The sequence below is a fragment of the Geotrypetes seraphini genome, chromosome 5, assembly GCF_902459505.1.
Source record: "Geotrypetes seraphini chromosome 5, aGeoSer1.1, whole genome shotgun sequence".
Classification (NCBI taxonomy): Eukaryota; Metazoa; Chordata; class Amphibia; order Gymnophiona; family Dermophiidae; genus Geotrypetes; species Geotrypetes seraphini.
In genome coordinates, this window is record NC_047088.1 from 14662846 (window position 1) to 14681809 (window position 18964).

Genomic DNA, 18964 nt, shown 5'->3' on the forward strand with positions numbered 1-18964 from the left:
ATTTATCCCCTTCCAAATTTCCGCAGGGTGAAAGGTGCAGAGCCAGCAGAGATTGTAACAGCACTGCAGAAATAAGTGTCATTGTTATGAAATCTCAGCACCTGCAAAGCAAGTCAGGCACCAGCCAGCTCCAGAATTTGGAAAGGTAATGAGTTCAGTGGTTGCCAACCCTGTCCTGGAGGACCACCAGGCCAGTCGGGTTTTCAGGCTAGCCCTAATGAATATGCATGAGAGAGATTTGCATATAATGGAGGTGACAGGCATGCAAATCTGCCTCATGCATATTCATTAGGGCTATCCCGAAAACCCGATTGGCCTGGTGGTCCTCCAGGACAGGGTTGGGAATCACTGGTTTAGATCAAGATGATGAATAAGGGAACAGTTGTGTTTATTAGATGCACAGGGGGGGGGGGGGGCAGTGGTTTGCATTTTGCAGCCACATCCAGGAAGAGGATCCAGGCCAGAATTTCTTGTCGGCCCTCTTTATTCTCCCTCCCCATAGTTTTCTGCATGCTCTGGTCTGGACGCACTTCTTCGCTGCCCGGGGACGACTTTCCTGACCGATCCGATCCGGGCTCCTGTCCTCCGTGTTTTCCCGACGATTCTCTATGTGGAGCCAGCACGGTGGGAGGAAGGAGGTGTTTCCTCTCCTCCCCACCCCTCTCTCGGTCCTGCTGCATGCTTAGGGATCTGGTTACTGGAAAGCCAGCCCTCCCAGTGACGGGGGTTAGATATCCTTCGCGATCCGGAGCCCAACAGATCAGAGCATGGGGTGCAGGAAGCCTGGCATCTCCTGGCTTTCCCTGGCAGTGCAGCGTTAACTGGGCAGCCAAAGGCGAGAGCGCTTCATGGTGCCTCCGGGGCTGGGAGGCATCAGCCGGGCTCCCGTTCGTACATCCCCCGCAGCCTTCGAAATAACCCCCTGAGCCCCCCCCCCCCCCCGCTCCGAGATCACTTTCGGCCGGGGATTTTCCATCGCGGCAGGTTGCGAGGGGAGGACATGAGCGGCGCGGCGCCCGAGCCGGAGGCAGGAGAGCGGCCGGGGGAGGCGGGGGAGCGGCTGCTGCAGCCAGGGGGCGCCCCGGAGCCGTCGGCGCCGAAAGAATCGGCCGAAGCCGGCGGCGCCTTCCAGCCCCCCGAAGGCGGCTTCGGCTGGATCGTGGTCTTCGCAGCCACCTGGTGCAACGGCTCCATCTTCGGCATCCAGAACTCCGTCGGGATCCTGTACCTGCTGCTGCAGCGCGATCTGCAAGCCGAAGGGGAGCTCGACCCGGCCCTGGAGTTTAAGACCGGTGAGTGGGTCCCCTAGATCCCAGGGGGCAGGAGGGGGTACCGCCACCTGGGCATCCGCTTGGGCTCTCTTCCTGCCCCCCCTCCCCCCACTTTGTAAGTCAAATCTTTATGAGTATGAGCTCACACTTGCTGGGGTGATGCCCTCCTTGCACACTTTGATCACCATCAGATTTCGATTGCAATGTCCAGCTGTCAAAACCGATTTCATCTGCCCAGTTCTCCAGGACATCAAAGGCTGGAGTAGGGAGCAGGTGCTACTGGCCTCCTAAGGTGGTTGCTTACAGGGGGGGCAGATTTGTCTCCGTCCCCCCAGGAGCTAGCTCCGTCCCTGTCCTGTCCCCGTTCCATCCCTGCAGGGAAGGGGTAAAATGCGGACCTCACGGACCTGATGGACCTCGCGGATCTAAACCCGCACGTCCTTAAAAATCTGAGGTCCATGCTACTTGTAGTTAGTTTCTGGCTCTGACAGACCTCGATGACATTGTAGCGCTGACGGATCCTAATACTTTTCCCTCCCTATGCTGACACGGATCCGTCAGCGCTAAATTGTCACCCAGGTCTGTCAGAACCAGAAACTACAAGTGGCACGGACCTCAGATTTTTAAGGACGTGAGGGTTTAGATCCGTGAGGTCCGCGTTTTACCCCTTCCCATTTCATCTGCCAAATTCTCCTCTCTCCAGGACATCAAAGGCTAGAGTAGGGAGCAGGTGCTACTGGCTTCCTTAGGAAGCAACCACCAAGGTGGAGAAACCTGTTACCCCCCCTGTGGCTGTTTGGTTGCTCCGGGGGGGGGGGCAGATTTGTCTCCGTTCCCCCCAGGAGCTAGCTCCGTCCCTGTCCCGCCCCTGCAAGCTCGGTCCTCGTCTGCACAAGCCTAAAACGCTTATGATTTTAAAGTGTTCGAAGGTTTGTGCAGATGAGGGCCGCTCGCAGGGACAGGAACAGAACTCGCAGGGATGGGGGGGGGGACAAATTTCTCCCCGTGCCATTCTCTAGACCTAATGCTGACAATTAGTACTGGATTGGCGCATACGTTAATGTGCGCAGAATGTTCCGAGGGCTCCTAACGCCGGGAACAACATGATCGCCACGGATGGCCACTGACTGTATTTAAAAGTACTCAAATGGATGCTAGTGAGGCCATTAGGTGTTGCCCAGAAAACAGTGCCACAGCAAATACTGCCCTTAATGCTAGAAACTTATCACCAGCTCGGAGATGACCCTGAAGGTTTGGAAAAGAAGATATCTTCAGAATTTCTCGCTGTGAACTGTCAGTTTTGGCTTCTTTTAGAAGCAGATGGAAGACCGTGTATAAATGCTGAGAGTGAGAACACGAGTCCGAGCAAAGCTGAAAGTGTAGGCACACATCGGTGCCAGGGCAGGATTAACCAATAGGCCAAGTAGGCACGTGCCTAGGGCACCGAAATGGTCAGGGGGGCCCGATGAAGGAAGGCATCAACATTGTTTTCTCCAAACGGCGATGGGCCCCTCCAGCATCGATCGGCAACGTGGCCCCCCTCCCATCGATGGAAAATAAGGCAAGCAAGCATAGTAACATAGTAACATAGTAGATGACGGCAGATAAAGACCCGAATGGTCCATCCAGTCTGCCCAACCTGATTTAATTTAAAAATTTTTTTTTTTTTTTTTTTCTTCTTAGCTATTTCTGGGCGAGAATCCAAAGCTTTACCCGGTACTGTGCTTGGGTTCCAACTGCCGAAATCTCTGTTAAGACTTACTCCAGCCCATCTACACCCTCCCAGCCATTGAAGCCCTCCCCAGCCCATCCTCCTCCAAACGGCCATACACAGACACAGACCGTACAAGTCTGCCCAGTAACTGGCCTAGTTCAATCTTTAATATTTTCTGATTCTAAATCTTCTGTGTTCATCCCACGCTTCTTTGAACTCATTCACAGTTTTACTCTCCACCACCTCTCTCGGGAGCGCATTCCAGGCATCCACCACCCTCTCCGTAAAGTAGAATTTCCTAACATTGCCCCTGAATCTACCACCCCTCAACCTCAAATTATGTCCTCTGGTTTTACCATTTTCCTTTCTCTGGAACAGATTTTGTTCTACGTTAATACCCTTTAAGTATTTGAACGTCTGAATCATATCTCCCCTGTCTCTCCTTTCCTCTAGGGTATACATATTCAGGGCTTCCAGTCTCTCCTCATACGTCTTCTGGCGCAAGCCTCCTATCATTTTCGTCGCCCTCCTCTGGACCGCCTCAAGTCTTCTTACGTCTTTCGCCAGATACGGTCTCCAAAACTGAACACAATACTCCAAGTGGGGCCTCACCAATGACCTGTACAGGGGCATCAACACCTTCTTCCTTCTACTGACTACGCCTCTCTTTATACAGCCCAGAATCCTTCTGGCAGCAGCCACTGCCTTGTCACACTGTTTTTTCGCCTTTAGATCTTCGGACACTATCACCCCAAGGTCCCTCTCCCCGTCCATGCATATCAGCTTCTCTCCTCCCAGCATATACGGTTCCTTCCTATTATTAATCCCCAAATGCATTACTCTGCATTTCTTTGCATTGAATTTTAGTTGCCAGGCATTAGACCATTCCTCTAACTTTTGCAGATCCTTTTTCATATTTTCCACTCGAAAGGCAACGGGAACTATAATTGTGCCAGCGGTGCTGCTTACCCAAAGCTTCCCTCTAACGCAGCTTCCTGTTTCCGCCTGGGCGCATGGTGGGGTGGGGTGGGGCGGGGCAGGGGGCCCAGTGTACTTGTGTGCCTAGGGGGCCCTCGACCAATTAATCCTGCCCTGATTGGCGCCTCTTTTTCTGTGCGTAAATACGAGCTTTTCAAGGGAAAACAGCTTTCGGAAAGCTTATATTTTAAAGACGCAGAAGAACGGCGCCGATGTGCGTTTGCACTTGTGGTCTTGCCTGGGCTCGTGCGCACAAGAGCTGCGCGTGCCCTAAAACTCTTGTGCACGTGCACCACGTTTCTCTCTGCTGCTTTCAGTTTCATGGAGCACATATATTAATTGAGCACCATTCCCTTTGAGCATTGGAGCGCTAAGTTTCTGCGCTGTTCTTGCGCTATGGGGGTCTGTGCTGTTGGATTTAGAACCACACCTTTGAGTACTGGGTCCCGGCAAAAAGACCACCTGCAAGATCCCTGTAGGATTCTTTGATATATTTCTCTAGTGTACACTTCCCCCTTATTTGCGGTTTTTAGCTTGCTGGCTCCTCCCCCCAAAAAATTACATCTATGACCAATGTATAAAACTGCCAAAACTGCCACCAACACCTATTTTTTTTTCTTTGCGTATAAGTGCAAACTCGGACACTGTTGCACGGGTTCCAGAGGTTTTCTCATATGTTATTCGCGGTTTTATCATATTCTTGAGGGTTTTTAACAGAAAACTGCGAATAACATAGGAGAAAGTTATTCGCGGTTTTTCTGTATTCACGGGTCAATTCATCCCCAATCACCGCGAATACGCAGGGAAAAGTGTAATTACAGGTCTCCCTTCATATTTGCTGGGGTTAGGGGCACAGCTTCCTCGTGAATATTAAAAAATCACAAATACAGTACTCCCCTGAAATTTGCGGGGGTTCTGTTCCAGAAACACCCGCAAATTTGGAAAAACTGTGAATGCGGTTTTGTAGTGGATCGAAGGCAGGAGAGGGCAGCTGTGGCACTGGCGGGTGCTGATAATCGGGTGCGTGATCATGCTTAGTATTTTCCGACCGCCTCTTCCTGGTACTAAAGTCGGGCTACACCAATCAGGAGCTGCTTTGACACGCTCCTGATTGGTGCAACCTGGAAGAGGCGGTCAGAAAATACCGCGAAAGACTGAGTCCGCGAAATGCAAATTCGCGGGGGAAAACTGTAACTTAAGGCCCCACACCCCGACTCTCTCCTGCCTCTTGAACCCCTCTACAGCGTACCTTTAAAGCCCTGGTGGTGTAGCGCTGAAGCAGGACAGGAGCAATCTTACACTCCTGCCCCGTGCAGATCCGCTGTGAAAAAAAGCTGGCTCAAGTTCCTGCGTCGGTCTCAGCGGATCTGTACAGGGCAGGAGCGTAAGAAGATTGCTCCAGCCCCACTCCATCACCAGGGCTTTAAAGGTAAGGTGTGGAGGCGGGAGGGAGGCTTCTTGTTTAGAGTAGGGTTACCATATGGCTCCAGAAAAAGGAGGACGGATTGCAACATCCGGGTTTTACTTCTATTGCTTTCAGTGGAAGTAAAACCCGGATGTCTTAATCCATCCTCCTTTCTCTGGAGCCATATGGTAATCCTAGTTTGGAGACTTGCGGATAACCGAATTCGCAAATCCCAAAACCATGAACATGGAGGGAGACCTGTACATCTTAAGCACTGACTGTATGTTTCTTGCATCTTGTATCTCATTTACTGACTAAATGTACCTTTACTGTAAACCGCTTTGAACTTCACGGTATAGCGGTATATAAGAAATGCATTATTATTATTACATCTTTTATTAACTGTCTTATCACGACACCTATAGCCTCTATTTAGAAAGTCTTTCCCGCATGTATAAGCCCTTCTGATCAGTTTAGCGATCTCATGTATCTTTTTTCTTAGATTCTGAATGCCACTTCTGGTGAGAATGAGAGTCTAAAGTTGAACACTGATATTCAAAAACATGGTGTGGGGGATTAAAATGGAGCAATCCCCCAAATACCAAATTTCCCACCAATCCTAATAAAATATGTGATTACATGAGAGGAAAAGGATCTCAGAAACCTGCTTGATTTTCAGGAATTAGTCTTAACCTAGACTTACAAGGTTCCGCATTTCTATCATCGATCCTGAAAAACCTCTCAATGCTATAAAATTTTTTATTAATTTAAAATTTTTTTTTCTAATGTTCACTCCATGCAAAATTTTAAAATGAATACTGCAAGCTGAACAGATAAATCATGCTCAATAGAACAGCCCACACTTATCTCAGTGGTTGCGGGCAGCCCTGGCCCGACGGGACCCATTTCGCTGCTGTAGATAACCGGCTTTCTCAAGGGTTCTCTCTGGCTACTGCAATGCTCTGAAATATATAAGGACTGTTATCACACCATTCCCACTCTTATTGTATGATACGATTCATGACTCTTCCAGCATTCTTCTCTGATAATCTAACATTATCATTCTTGCTTAAAACGTTCTTAGCTCTAATTGCAATATCAATCAAATGAAATACCACTTAGTTCTCACGTTCATTTTTTCTCAAGTTTTTAAAAATATTTTTCCATTATTTCTAAATATTATATTGCTCACTTCCCTTACGGTATTGCAAGCGTAGCTGGTTTCAAGAAAGGTTTGGACAATTTCATGGAGGAAAAGTCTGTTATTGAGAAAGACATGGGGGAAGCCACTGCTTGCCCTGGTTCGGTAGCATGGAATGTTACTACTCTGGGGATTCCGCATGGAATGTTGCTACTCTTTGAGATTCTAGAATCTTGTTACTCTCTGAAATTCCGGAATCTTGCTCTTCTTTAGGATTCTATATGGAATGTTGCTACTATTTGGGTTTTGCCAGGTACTAGTGACCTGGATTGGCCACCATGAGAACAGGCTACTGGGTCTGACCCTCTCCATTTCACTCTTTATCATTTCACCATTGTATTATTTGATCATGTTTTATAAACTCTTGGCCTCTCAAACATTCTCCTCAAAAGGTCAACTCACTTGTGTCACTAAGTGAAGGAAAAGACCTCGGAACATCACAGCATAGAACATATAGGGTTCTCCGATGGTAATAAGGTATCATTCATGGGTCAAAAACCTTCACATTTATCTATAACTCCGTATTTAATTTTTAATATTATCATGTGAGTCTATATTTTTCTTATTTTTACTCCCCAAATTTTCAAACACCAGTGTTAAATAAATTATATGCCCATGTTGTGGTATCGACATGGTACACTTTCACAAAAAAGATACAAAGAATATCATATACAATGTAGATAGTGCTGCTTTGGTTTAAATAGGATGTGTTTCAAAAAATGGAGGAAAAGCCTCAGACTGAGACCCTCCCACCACCACAGTGGTGGTCCAAGGTGGTTGGGTGATAACCTCACTGGCAAAAAACCTCCATTGCACTCCCAAAGTGTAAAAATCCTTAAGCAGGGCTGTCTATGCACATTGAAACACATCCCATTTAAACCAAAGCAGCACTATCTACGTTGTATATGACATTCTTTGTATCTTTTTTGTGAAAGTGTATTTTGGAACATCATTGAGTTTTCACATATCCGAGTTTACTTTGCTATTTGTGGTATCGACATGGACCATCCTAAAAAGCTGTCACAAATTTACTGAAAATTTTTCTGACGGCTAAATTGCAAACAGCAAAACTTGCCAAGGGGTTGACTGGCATCCAGAGCAAACCCAATAATGTTGGTCTGGCAGGACCATCGCCCTCATTTCCAGTTTTTCTAAGAGTGGTAGGGTTGACTCTGGAATTGATATTGGATTAAGCCAGTGTCTCGCAAACCTTTTTGAGCCAGGGCACACTAAACCTAGGGCTCCTTTTACTAAGGTGCGCTAGCGTTTTTAGCCGTGTTACGTGGCTAGAACTAACGCCAGCTCAATGCTGGCGTTAGCGTCTAGCGTGTGTGGCATTGTAGCGTGCGCTATTCTGCGTATTAAAGCCCTAACGCAGCTTAGTAAAAGGAGCTCCTAGTGTCCCCGGCTTGAGACACCCGGAAGTGCGCTGGCATCGGCGTGATGACATCGCAAGCATGCATGACATCAGCGCGTTGCCGTCGGCGCATGCACCAAGGCCCTTCAAGTGGACCTTGCGCCGAGAGAAGGACCTGCGCTGTAGAGAAGGGCCGGCAGAGAGAAAATGTGCCGGCGTCAGGAGATTGCTCAACTGATGCCGGCAGACCTGAAATCTCAGGAGGTACACTGGTGTGCCACGATACTCTGGATTAAGCAGTCTGTCATTGGCTGCTTCAGTGGTAGATTCCATTTTCAGTGCTGGTATTATAAGGTTCCCTTTCTGCCTGCCCTTCCTTGGATCTTGAAATCGGAAGTGTTATGGTCACTCATTTTCTGCAGTAACCTTGGAGGAGGTTCATCTGTTCCTGGCGCTTTATTCATTCCATATGTCCAAATCTCTCTCTTTTTTTTTTTTTAAACCCATTTTTGCATTCTGCGAGTTTGTTCCTGTTTATTGATAAGATTTTGTAGCCTTGGTTTGTTTTCCTCTGGCAACCTGTATTACTGCATGGTCTGAATCCCAGATTAATGTCCCCATTTCACCTCTTTTGGAGTTGATTTTGCTATGATTAGGTGGTGTCTCTTTTTAGTACTCATTTTAGCTGACTCTGTAACATGCTTTGTGGTTTGGTAAGGTTGCCGCTGTGCCTCCGTCCTCTTTGAAGATAATTTTTCTTGGCTCCTTGCTTTTTCCACATTGTGAACCTTTTTAATCCTTACGCAGGATTTTTTCCCCCCAGTACCATTACGCACTTTTTGGCATTTCTGTAAGATCTTTACAGAAACCTCTCATTTCTCTTCTGTCTCTTTACCAGAGATATTTTTGGCCCCAGTTTACCTACAGATCTTTAAAACTGGTCATTTTAAAAGTAAATACGGTAACTTGTTTTTTTACCTTTTGACTTGTCTAGGTTTTGTCTTATTCTCAGCAGTTCCATGGGTTTGTTTGCTGTTCTGTGATCTGCACTAGATCCAAACTTTTCCTGATCGTCGCAGGTCTCTTCCTTATGGAGAAGTAACTACCCCAGTGAACAGGGTGGATAAAAAGCAATGATTTAAAAAAAAAAAAAAAAGTTGGATTTTTAAAAACTTAAATTCCATTTTTGATTTAAATTGGATATTTTTTTTTTTTTATAAAATGCTTTTTTTGAGGAAAAATCTGTCTAAAAATAGTTTTCTATCTAAGATATATTATTATAGTCCAAAAAGTTATTCATGCAATGTTTAACCCCCCCTTTTTACGAAACCGTGCTGCAGTTTTGTAAAAGGTGTGGGGGGGGGGGGGTTAAATTTTTTGGTTAAATGTCATGGGCATGATCTAAATCAAGTCTTTCTGACTAATAATTTAAATTGACTTCATTTAAATCAAATCCACCCTGCCAGTGAATATCTGGAAATCTTCTGTACTCTTCCTAATATGCTCCTCCCCCACTTGGTTACTAACTCTAATCACTTTCTGGATTGTTAAAATATTTCAATATTATTACATTCCTAAAGTTGGCTGTACTTCCTGCTGAGTGGCTTAACATATACTAACTGCCTAAGATTTCTGTCTAAGACACAGAATGGGGTAAATCCTTTAGACATTCTGGAAGGGCTCGTGAGAGTCAGGGCCTGGCTATTAAAGTATCACGTAAATGATCATTCAATGTTAGCGCACGAGCACAGTAAGTTACCACACTGGTATATCAGCACATGCTAATATCTGAGGAAATACTTTTTTACGGAAAGGGTGGTAGATGCATGGAACAGTCTCCGGAAGAGGTGGTGGAAACAGAGACTGTGATAATGTGGATGGGCAGACTAGATGGGCCATTTGGCCTTTATCTGCCGTCATGTTTCTCTGTTTCTATAATCAGAAAGCTCTATGACATCACAATGCAAATGTTAAGTCTTAGCTTATAGGAAGAGGAGATGCAAATGTTAAGAGCCTTAGCCAATAGGGAGAGGAGGAGATAGTGGATGTTGCAGATGGGCAGACTAGATGGGCCATTTGGCCTTTATCTGCCGTCATGTTTCTCTGTTTCTATACGCGCTTACCATGGGTTAAGTTTTGTGCTGTGTCAAGATGTTCTGCACTTCAGAAAACATCTTTAGTTTTCGTCTTCCTAATTTCTCTTCATCTTTGATTTGCTTCAGTGGCTTCTGTAGCACAGACTGAAGGACAGATGTTATTACCTATCCTCTAAGTTCCTTGCCTTCCCTGTCTTGCCTCTTCCAGTCTTTCCCCCCACAACCACCTTTCAGGTCCAATTCTCCCTCTAGACCTGCCTTTATAAACACTACGGACAAAGCAACAAAAATTTGCCTAGATTGAAGTCTCAGACATGCACGCTGTATCAGGAGCAAGCGTAAATGTTCCTGCATAAAGTACGCGCACGTCCACATATTATTTCAATACTGCAGCTATATTATGGTTCTGCGCAAGCTTCCCCCAACCTTCAGCGCTGAACCCATCTACACATGGCACCATATGGACTGTTGCACACATAGGACCTGATTTTGTATATGGTGCCTAAAAAATCAGCTCCGTCTAGAACGTATGCAATCACGCTTAGCACCGGGGTGCGTCGCATAACAGGTTCACCCATTTAGGCCAGCTGAAACCAGTCCTAAATGCCTGGGTTTAAGTTGTGCGCACATTAGGTGTACTCTATAACAGTGCGCATAGCTTCTGGGAATGCTCACAATCCGCCACCGGCCCCTTTTCCAGTTTGCGTACTGCAACTTGTGCATACTTTTTAGACCGAGTTGTGTGCATAATTTTTCATTTGTGTCAATTAGAATAAATTATGAGGCGTTAATTGGCAATTACCAGCACCAATTGGACCAGTTAAATAATTAAGTTGTGCGTGCACGTCGGCTATGTGCACCTGTGTGTGTGCACAACCTTTGGCGCCTTATAGAGAATTTGGGGGATAACCTTTAGGATAATTTTATTAAAACCCTTTCATGTGTGGAAGTCCTTATGCGACCTCATCTGGAGTATTGCGTTCAATTCTGGTCTCCTTATCTCAAGAAAGATATAGTGGCACTAGAAAAGGTCAAAGAAGAGCGACCAAGATGATAAAGGGGATGGAACTCCTCTCGTATGAGGAAAGACTAAAATGGTTAGGGCTCTTTAGCTTGGAAAAGAGACGGCTGAGGGGAGATAGGATTGAAGTCTACAAAATCCTGAGTGGAGTAGAACGGGTACAAGTGGATCGATTTTTCATTCCGTCAAAAATGACAAAGACTAGGGGACACTTGATAAAGTTACAGGGAAATGCTTTTAAAACCAATAGGAGGAAATAGGAGAATAGTTAAGCTCTGGAACGCATTGCCAGAGGATGTGGTAAGAGCAGATAGCGTAGCTGGTTTTAAGAAAGGCTTGGACAAGTTCCTGGAGGAAAAGTCCATAGTCTGTTATTGAGAGAGACATGGGGGAAGCCACTGCTTGCCCTGGATCAGTAGCATGGAATGTTGCTACTCTTTGGGATTCCGGAATCTTTTGTTACTTTTTGGGATTCTGAATGGAATGTTGCTACTCTTTGAGGTTCCGGAATCTTTTGTTACTCTTTGGGATTCCAGAATCTTGCTATTCTTTAGGATTCTGAATGGAATGTTGCTACTCTGGGGATTCTGCATGGAATGTTGATACTCTTTGGGGTTCTGGAATCTTTTGTTACTCTTTGGGATTCTGAATGGAATGTTGCTACACCTTGGTTTAGATCAGGTACTAGTGATCTGGATTGGCCACTGTGAGAACAGACTACTGGGCTTGATGGACCATTGGTCTGACCCAGTAGGGCTATTCTTATGTTCTTATCTCAATATGTGAAATTGTATGTTTGCGCTTTGCTGTCCTTTTGCACAGAAGTGCCCCAGGCAAAGGTCTGACCAGACTTTGCAATACAGCAGCGTCTCGCAAATTTTTTTTTAGCTCCGGCACACTTATGGAGCAAAAAAAGAGGACACATGGCCTTGCCCCGCCCACAACCCCACCCTGCTCCAACCCCTAGCCCTGCCCCCCGTGTGAACTTCATCTTCCTTGAGCTCGGGGGCCACATCTAGAGGTCCCCCGAGCATGCGCGCACATTGACGCCATGACATCGCGCACGTGTGCAGCGTCATCATGTCGACATCCGCGCATGCTCGGAGGCTCTCTGGACCTGGCCCTGAGCTCTCATGCTGGCAAACGTTTACAGAGGTACACCGGAGGAGGAGGAGACGCCGGCAATGATAGGCTCGTGTTCTTGAATCCCTGGCGGCACACCGGGAATCTGTTCATGGCAGGTTACCGTGCCACGGCACACAGTTTCCGTTACACTGCAATACAGGGTGGCCACAAACTAAGATTCCTACACTTAAAGACCCATCTAAGCAATCTGCTGTACCCAGGCAGGTGTGCTTTTTCAGTATTTCGAAATCCACACTGGGGAAAACCACTGTCAATACCATAGATCAGATGATTGATGGAGGAGACGCAAAGCACCTGCTGCCTTTTTATGGGCACTCTGAAAATTACCTGTCTCTCGTTGAACTTTGCCAGCCAGCATTTACACTAGCTGGTATTTGGACTGAAAGCTCCATCTGTGGTCGGTGGCTTAATTTATGAAAACCACACGTATTTCCTTCCTGGAGGTGTTTTCTTGTTTCTGTAAGCCCTTGGTGGACTTAGACGGATGCCGGTCTTAAAGGGAAGCTTTGTTGGGGAGCGAGTGGTGCGAGAGTGATTGATAGTGGCTGTAAATGAGATTTATAGCATTGGTTAGAGGAGACGAGCTTCTGGGGCCTGTGTGTTTGCAGCAGAGCCATGAGGAAGGAGTAGACACCAGGGTGTTTTCAAGCATGGACAGAAATCAAACAGACTAAGGTTTTAGCCAGGGCCGAAAGAAGGATTTTGGTGCCCTAGGCAAACCTTTGGTACTCACCCCCTTAATTATCTTTCAGACCTCTTACCACCCCCGCATTATATTTGAAAAATTTGCCACTTCCTTAACCCTACTCCTCTGCCCTCCAACCCAGCCAGCTGATTAACTGTTCCCCTTAACTGTATCCATGACATCCTCTTTGTCTATCTTGTCCGCTTAGATTGTAAGCTCTTTGGAGCAGGGACTGTCTTCTTTGTGACTCTGAACAGCTTTGTGTGTCTGGTAGCACTATAGAAATAATTCATAGTAGTAGTGTGAAGAGTTCAGTCTTTGGGAAGCAGAGCTGAGACTGTGATGTCATAATGCCTCATTCCACCAATAAGAGCCAACCTCATCAGTGATGTCACAATGGCTGGATTGTCCTGTACTCCCCTCTGCCCTCCAACCCAGTCAGCTGATTAACCGTTCCCCTCAACTGTATCTAGGACATCCTGTTTGTCTGTTTAGATTGTAAGCTCTTTGGAGCAGGGACTGCCTTCTTTGTGACTCTGAACATCTTCGTGCGTCTGGTAGCACTATAGAAATAATTCATAGCAGTAATAGTGTGAAGAGCTTCAGTCTTTGGGAAGCAGAGCAGAGATTGTGATGTCATAATGCCTCATTCCACCAATAAGAGCCAACCTCATCAGTGATGTCACAATGGCTCGATTGTCCTGTACTCCCCTCTGCCCTCCAACCCAGTCAGCTGATTAACCGTTCCCCTCAACTGTATCCATGACATCCTGTTTGTTTGTCTGACATCCTGTTTAGATTGTAAGCTCTTTGGAGCAGGGACTGTCTTCTTATTCTTTGTTACTCTGTGCAGTGCTGTGTGCGTCTGGTAGCGCTATAGAAATAATTAGTAGTAGTAGATGCAGATTTTTTTTTTTAAGTTGGTCGGGTTGTCATGAATGATTTTTTTTTTTTTTTTTTGGTGTGTTTGACTCAGCTGTTATTTGCCACACCCGCAGAAGTTGCTGTCCTATGTGATTGCCCAATTTGCCTGGTGGTTGGGCTGCCCTGGTTGTAGCAGTTAGGTAAGAAGCTTCTTGACTCATGACGCATGTTTAAATGCAATAGGTAAAAAAAGGAGATGGGGAAACTGAAGCACTGAAATACCGGCTGCTGATTAATCAGATCTAAGGACAAGAAAAATGAGTGCGGGAGATCTAACCCGGCCGTACAGTCAGCTCTTTGGGGCCTGGTGAAAAATATTCGCATGATGTCAGGCTCGTAGATCCCCCGCAGCAGAGAAAGATTTACAAAATTTTAGCCATAGAAGGGCCCACGTGCTACGAGGGTAAATCAAAAAGTAAAGGCAAAATACGTTTAATAGAAGCAACTGAACATACTGTATTTCGCTTTTCCATATAGCCCCCGTGCAAGACGACGCTTTTGTTGTATCGATCAATTAGCTTCTGCATTTCTGCAGAGAAGAAGTTTTTGGGCTGGGTGAGCACCGCTTCCTTTACTTCATCATGCTTTATCTTTTTGCTCTCCAGGTCGCAGTGATGCACCCGTGGTACATTAGACAGATTGTGACCCCGCCAGGACAGACAGGGAAAATGCGTGAGCTCTTCTGGGAGAACGGTTTAGAAAATGAAATAAATAAATGTCTCGTCACTAGTGATAGTGATAGTGATTTGTCCCTGAAGGGCACAGAGAAGGTAGACAGGGACAAATTCTTCAGGCTGTGGGGAGCCACAAGTACAAGGGGGCACTCGGAGAAATTGAAAAAGGACAAATGCTAGGAAGTTCTTTTTCACTCAGAGGGTGGTGGACACATGGAACGCGCTCCCGGAGGCTGTGATAGGCCGGAGCACGCTACAGGGGTTCAAGGAGGGTCTAGATAGGTTCCTAAAAGAAAAGGGGATTGAGGGGTACAGATAGAAGTAGAGGTAGGTTATGGGAATAGTCAGGGACCACTTCACAGGTCATGGACCTGATGAGCCGCCGCGGGAGCGGACCGCTAGGCGCGATGGACCTCTGGTCTGACCCAGTGGAGGCAACTTCTTATGTTCTTATGTTTCCAGAATACACTTCTCCCTCCGTATTCGCGGTTTCAGCATTCACGGTTTTGATTATTCACGGTTTTTAGTTTGTTGGCTCCTCCCCCAAAATGACATCAGCTTGCATAGAGAAATCGCTGATTCCAAGCGTTTACAGAGAAAATCGCCGATTCCCAGCACTTTCTTCACCGTATTTTGCCTCTCCTTCAGGAACAAACCAGGTCTCCCACCATGTTATTCGCGGTTTCACCCTATTCACGATGGTTTTTAACAGAAAACAGCAAATAACATATGAAAAAGTTATTTGCGCTTTTTCTGTATTTGCGGTTCTGTTAATCCCCTACCACAGCGAATACGGAGGGAGAAGTGTTCTCTGATCTTCTTCATACCGTCTCAGGAACTGGGTCACAACCTCCACGCGCTGTTGCATGTGCAGATCAGTAAGCTTTCTGGGAACCCATCGTGTGCAGACTTTCCTGTATCCTAAGTCATCGTGCGTCGTGGCAAATGCAGATCCATAGCTGATATCCAAATTTGCAGCCGACTGAGACACCATTAGCCGTCGGTCTTCTCTCATCAATAATAATAATAATTTATTTTTTTGTATACCGCTATACCAAAAGTTCAAAGCGGTTCACAACAAAGGAAAAATACATACAGTCGATAAATATAAAATACATAATAATCAGATAAAAGCAAGGGAAAGTTAAACAATGACCACAACTAAGATGTAAACATGTCAAACAGACGTGTCTTTAGTGATTTTCTAAAATCAAAGTAAGAAGTAGCCTCTAATGTAGGTTTTCCAAGCCATGTATTCAGTTTAGCGGCCTGGGATGATAGAATTCTGTCAAAAAACTTCTTATATTGACATGATTTTAGAGCAGGGTAATTAAATAGATTTATTCTACGTGTACTCTTATTGGAGTAGTTCAAAGAAAGCTGAGAAGCAAGATAATCTGTTAGCATCCCAAAGACTGCTTTGTAACAAATACAGTGGTGCCTCACACAACGAACTTAATTGGTTCCAGGAGCAAGTTTGTTATGCGAAAAGTTCGTTATGTGAAACGCGTTTTCCCATAACAATACATGTTAAAAAAAATAATTCGTTCTGCAGCATAAAATATGCTAAGATGACATAAAAAAAGATAAATTTGTCAAAATGGTGAAAATGGTGGTCTTGCTGAGGCCAAACTCTTTGACGAGGTCACACTGTTTTACCCCACATTCACTCCTTCTAATTATTTCCCGTTTCATTTCAACAGAAATCACCTTCCTGCTTTTTTTAGAAGCCATGATATATAAAAAATATTGAGTTTATCTTAAAAGGACGACTGTATACAGTGAGAGAGGGCAGTTAAGCGCAGTGACTAACGACTGCCTGCAGTGCCTGCGCGGAAGGATGCAATACATCGGCAGCTCGGGCGACTTCGTTGTGTGAAACGAAGTTCGTTGTGTGAAACGAAGTTCGTTGTGTGAAACGAAGTTCGTTGTGTGAAGTTCGTTGTGTGAAACGAAGTTCGTTGTGTGAATCAAGACATGAAGTTCGTTGTGTGCAGCGTTCGTTGTGCGAGGCGTTCGTTATGCGAGGCACCACTGTACAAGAAAACTTGAACAGAACTCTGGACTCTACTGGCAACCAATGAAGTTTTTGATAAAAAGGGGTAATATGGTCCCATTTTTTAAATCTGAAAATGAGGCAAACCACAGTGTTCTGAATTAGTCAAACTGCTCTTGTGTTTGGGATGTTGATGGACGACCAGAACGACCTGTGTCAGTTACGCCTGTTCTTCCCGCTTTAAACCATTTTACCCACTCATAAACCTTTCGTTGATTCATGATGCTATGTCTAAACCGAGTCAGTTTCCACAGGTGTCACTCCCTCTGCCCAAAGAAAGTGCACTGCTGCACGTTGTTCTTCGATGGTGCAATCTTCCAGTGGCGCATCCATGTTTCTGACCTCATGGCTGCCACATGACTAATGGTCTCTTTTACAGAGCCGCCCTAGCGGCTGCGCTAACGGCCTCGAAGCCCATAGAGATTTAAAGGGCTTTGGGGCTGTGGCTGCGCGGCTTTGTAGAAGAGGCCGTAAATGTCGAGCCCTGCGCTATGCGTGGACGAACTATCCAACAGGCGATGCGCGAGTACATATGTTGCATTTCACTAGCTCTGTTCCAGTGATTGTGAAATTCAACAATTGCCTTTGAGTTTTGATTTGCCCTCGTATATATCAGAGAGGTGTCATCCACTGGAAGCGTTTCAAGTGCCTGCCTTTGTTGTTTGACACATTTAATGGCTGAAATGGCTGATCCCTCCCCTCAAATCCCGCTCAAAATGTAGCAAGGCAAAAGCTGGTCCCTGTTCCGAGCGGCTTACTGATGAGTCTGGAAATCCATACAGTACAGCGAGACCTGACCGACGGTGGTGTTTATGTGGGAGTACAGCCAGAACTGCTTTTTTTTTTTCTTTTTAAATGACTTAAAACTCCTGGTATTTCATTTGTACAGATGCCTTTTGCAGACTTGGGTTTTCACTTTTGTGTGTTGAACATCTGGAGAAAAGGGGGGCAAACAAACAGAGTTGGGTATAAGTGGAAGAAAATATGACTGCAATCAGAACAAAATGCAGTAAGGGGGGGAGAATACCCCAGGTCTCACTGGCAGTCAGACTAAGGATAATTAAGCCATCTAGGCAGAATCCTGCAGAAATAATACTTTGTGGGTCTAGTGAAGCAGGGCTTAAATGTTAGCATGTAAAGTACACATGGACAACACATTTGATAAAATATGAGGTAACCTGTGGCTCTGCCATGCAAACCTTACCCCCAAATACAAAGTACATGTGCTCTTAGCATGACATGGGACAACTCGTAATTTTCTAAGTGGTGTTGCATATATGTACACTGTCACATACATGTGGAAATGACTTGTTGACATCACCTCAATATGTGCTGTGAAGGTTTTCTCTTTTTCTTGTGGACCCAGCATTTTCCTGCCTTTTTATATTTCCAGCTCAGTTGGATGAGGGTTTGGGATCTAGGGCCACAAGCTGACTGTTATTGAGAAAGACATGGGGGGAAGCCACTGCTTGCCATGGATCGGTAGCATGGACTGTTGTTACTCTTTGGGGTTCTAGAATCTTTTGTTACTCTTTGGGGTCCTAGAATCTTTTGTTACTCTTTTGGGGTTCCAGAATCTTTTGTTACTCTTTTGGGGTTCTAGAATCTTTTGTTACTCTTTGGGGTTCTAGAATCTTTTGTTACTCTTTTGGGGTTCCAGAATCTTTTGTTACTCTTTGGAGTTCCGGAATCTTTTGTTACTCTTTGGGGTTCCAGAATCTTGCTATTCTTTAGGATTCTGAATGGAATGTTGCTAATCCTTGGGTTTTGGCCAGGTACTAGGGACCTGGATTGACCACCGTGAGAACGGGCTACTGGGCTTCATAGACCATTGGTCTGACCCAGTAAGGCTATTCTTATGTTCTGTAATTACCCAGAAGCTTCTCCCCCTATCTTGTAGCCATTCCCAGCCCACCCTACTCCAGTCTCCATTGCGAGAGCTCTAGGCTGGGGGTCATACATCAATCGTTTTTCCGGCCGCTAGATTTTATCACTGCATGAATATCAAAGTGCCTTCCTCTTCTAGGCCTGGGAACATTGCCTCTATAGCACCCTCTCCCCTGCCACCCCTGCCCTGGCCACCCAGGAGCAGAAAACGTAAGCTAGGAATGAAATCCAGGTCTCTCTGAGACCTCGGGTTGGTATCTGCTGCCAACTTGAATGGGTTTGTGTTGAGGTTAGACAAAGAATGATAGCAGGGGCCGGAGAAGAGGTCACCAAATGACAGTGGGAGCTCCGCCAGACAGAATTCAAACAGCTTGGAAGCTCAACAGGATTGTAGAAAAAGACGCCAGACTTTTCCTGCCTGCTAGGAGGCAGATGTGTTGGCTTCTTCTGTGTACAAACAAAAGCAGGAATGAAAGGACACCCGATGTTCCTAGAGCTTGAATGTGGAAATTTGCAGGAATTTGTCTTCAAAGGATTAAATGCTTTAAA

The 18964-nt window shown here is 45.8% G+C and overlaps 1 protein-coding gene across 2 annotated transcripts in view; it reads left to right on the forward strand.

Moving 5' to 3' along the window:
• Nucleotides 1–659: 659 nt before the first annotated feature.
• The window catches only part of SLC16A2 (solute carrier family 16 member 2), a 149349-nt gene continuing 131044 nt past the window's right edge, over nt 660–18964 (forward strand). For both annotated transcript variants that reach the window (XR_004539470.1, XM_033944702.1), the window contains exon 1: nt 660–1292. Coding sequence is in view for 1 of the 2 variants with exons in the window: in XM_033944702.1 (XP_033800593.1) it covers nt 1001–1292 (292 nt within the window). In the remaining variant the exon portion in view is untranslated. The remainder of the gene's footprint in view (nt 1293–18964) is intronic.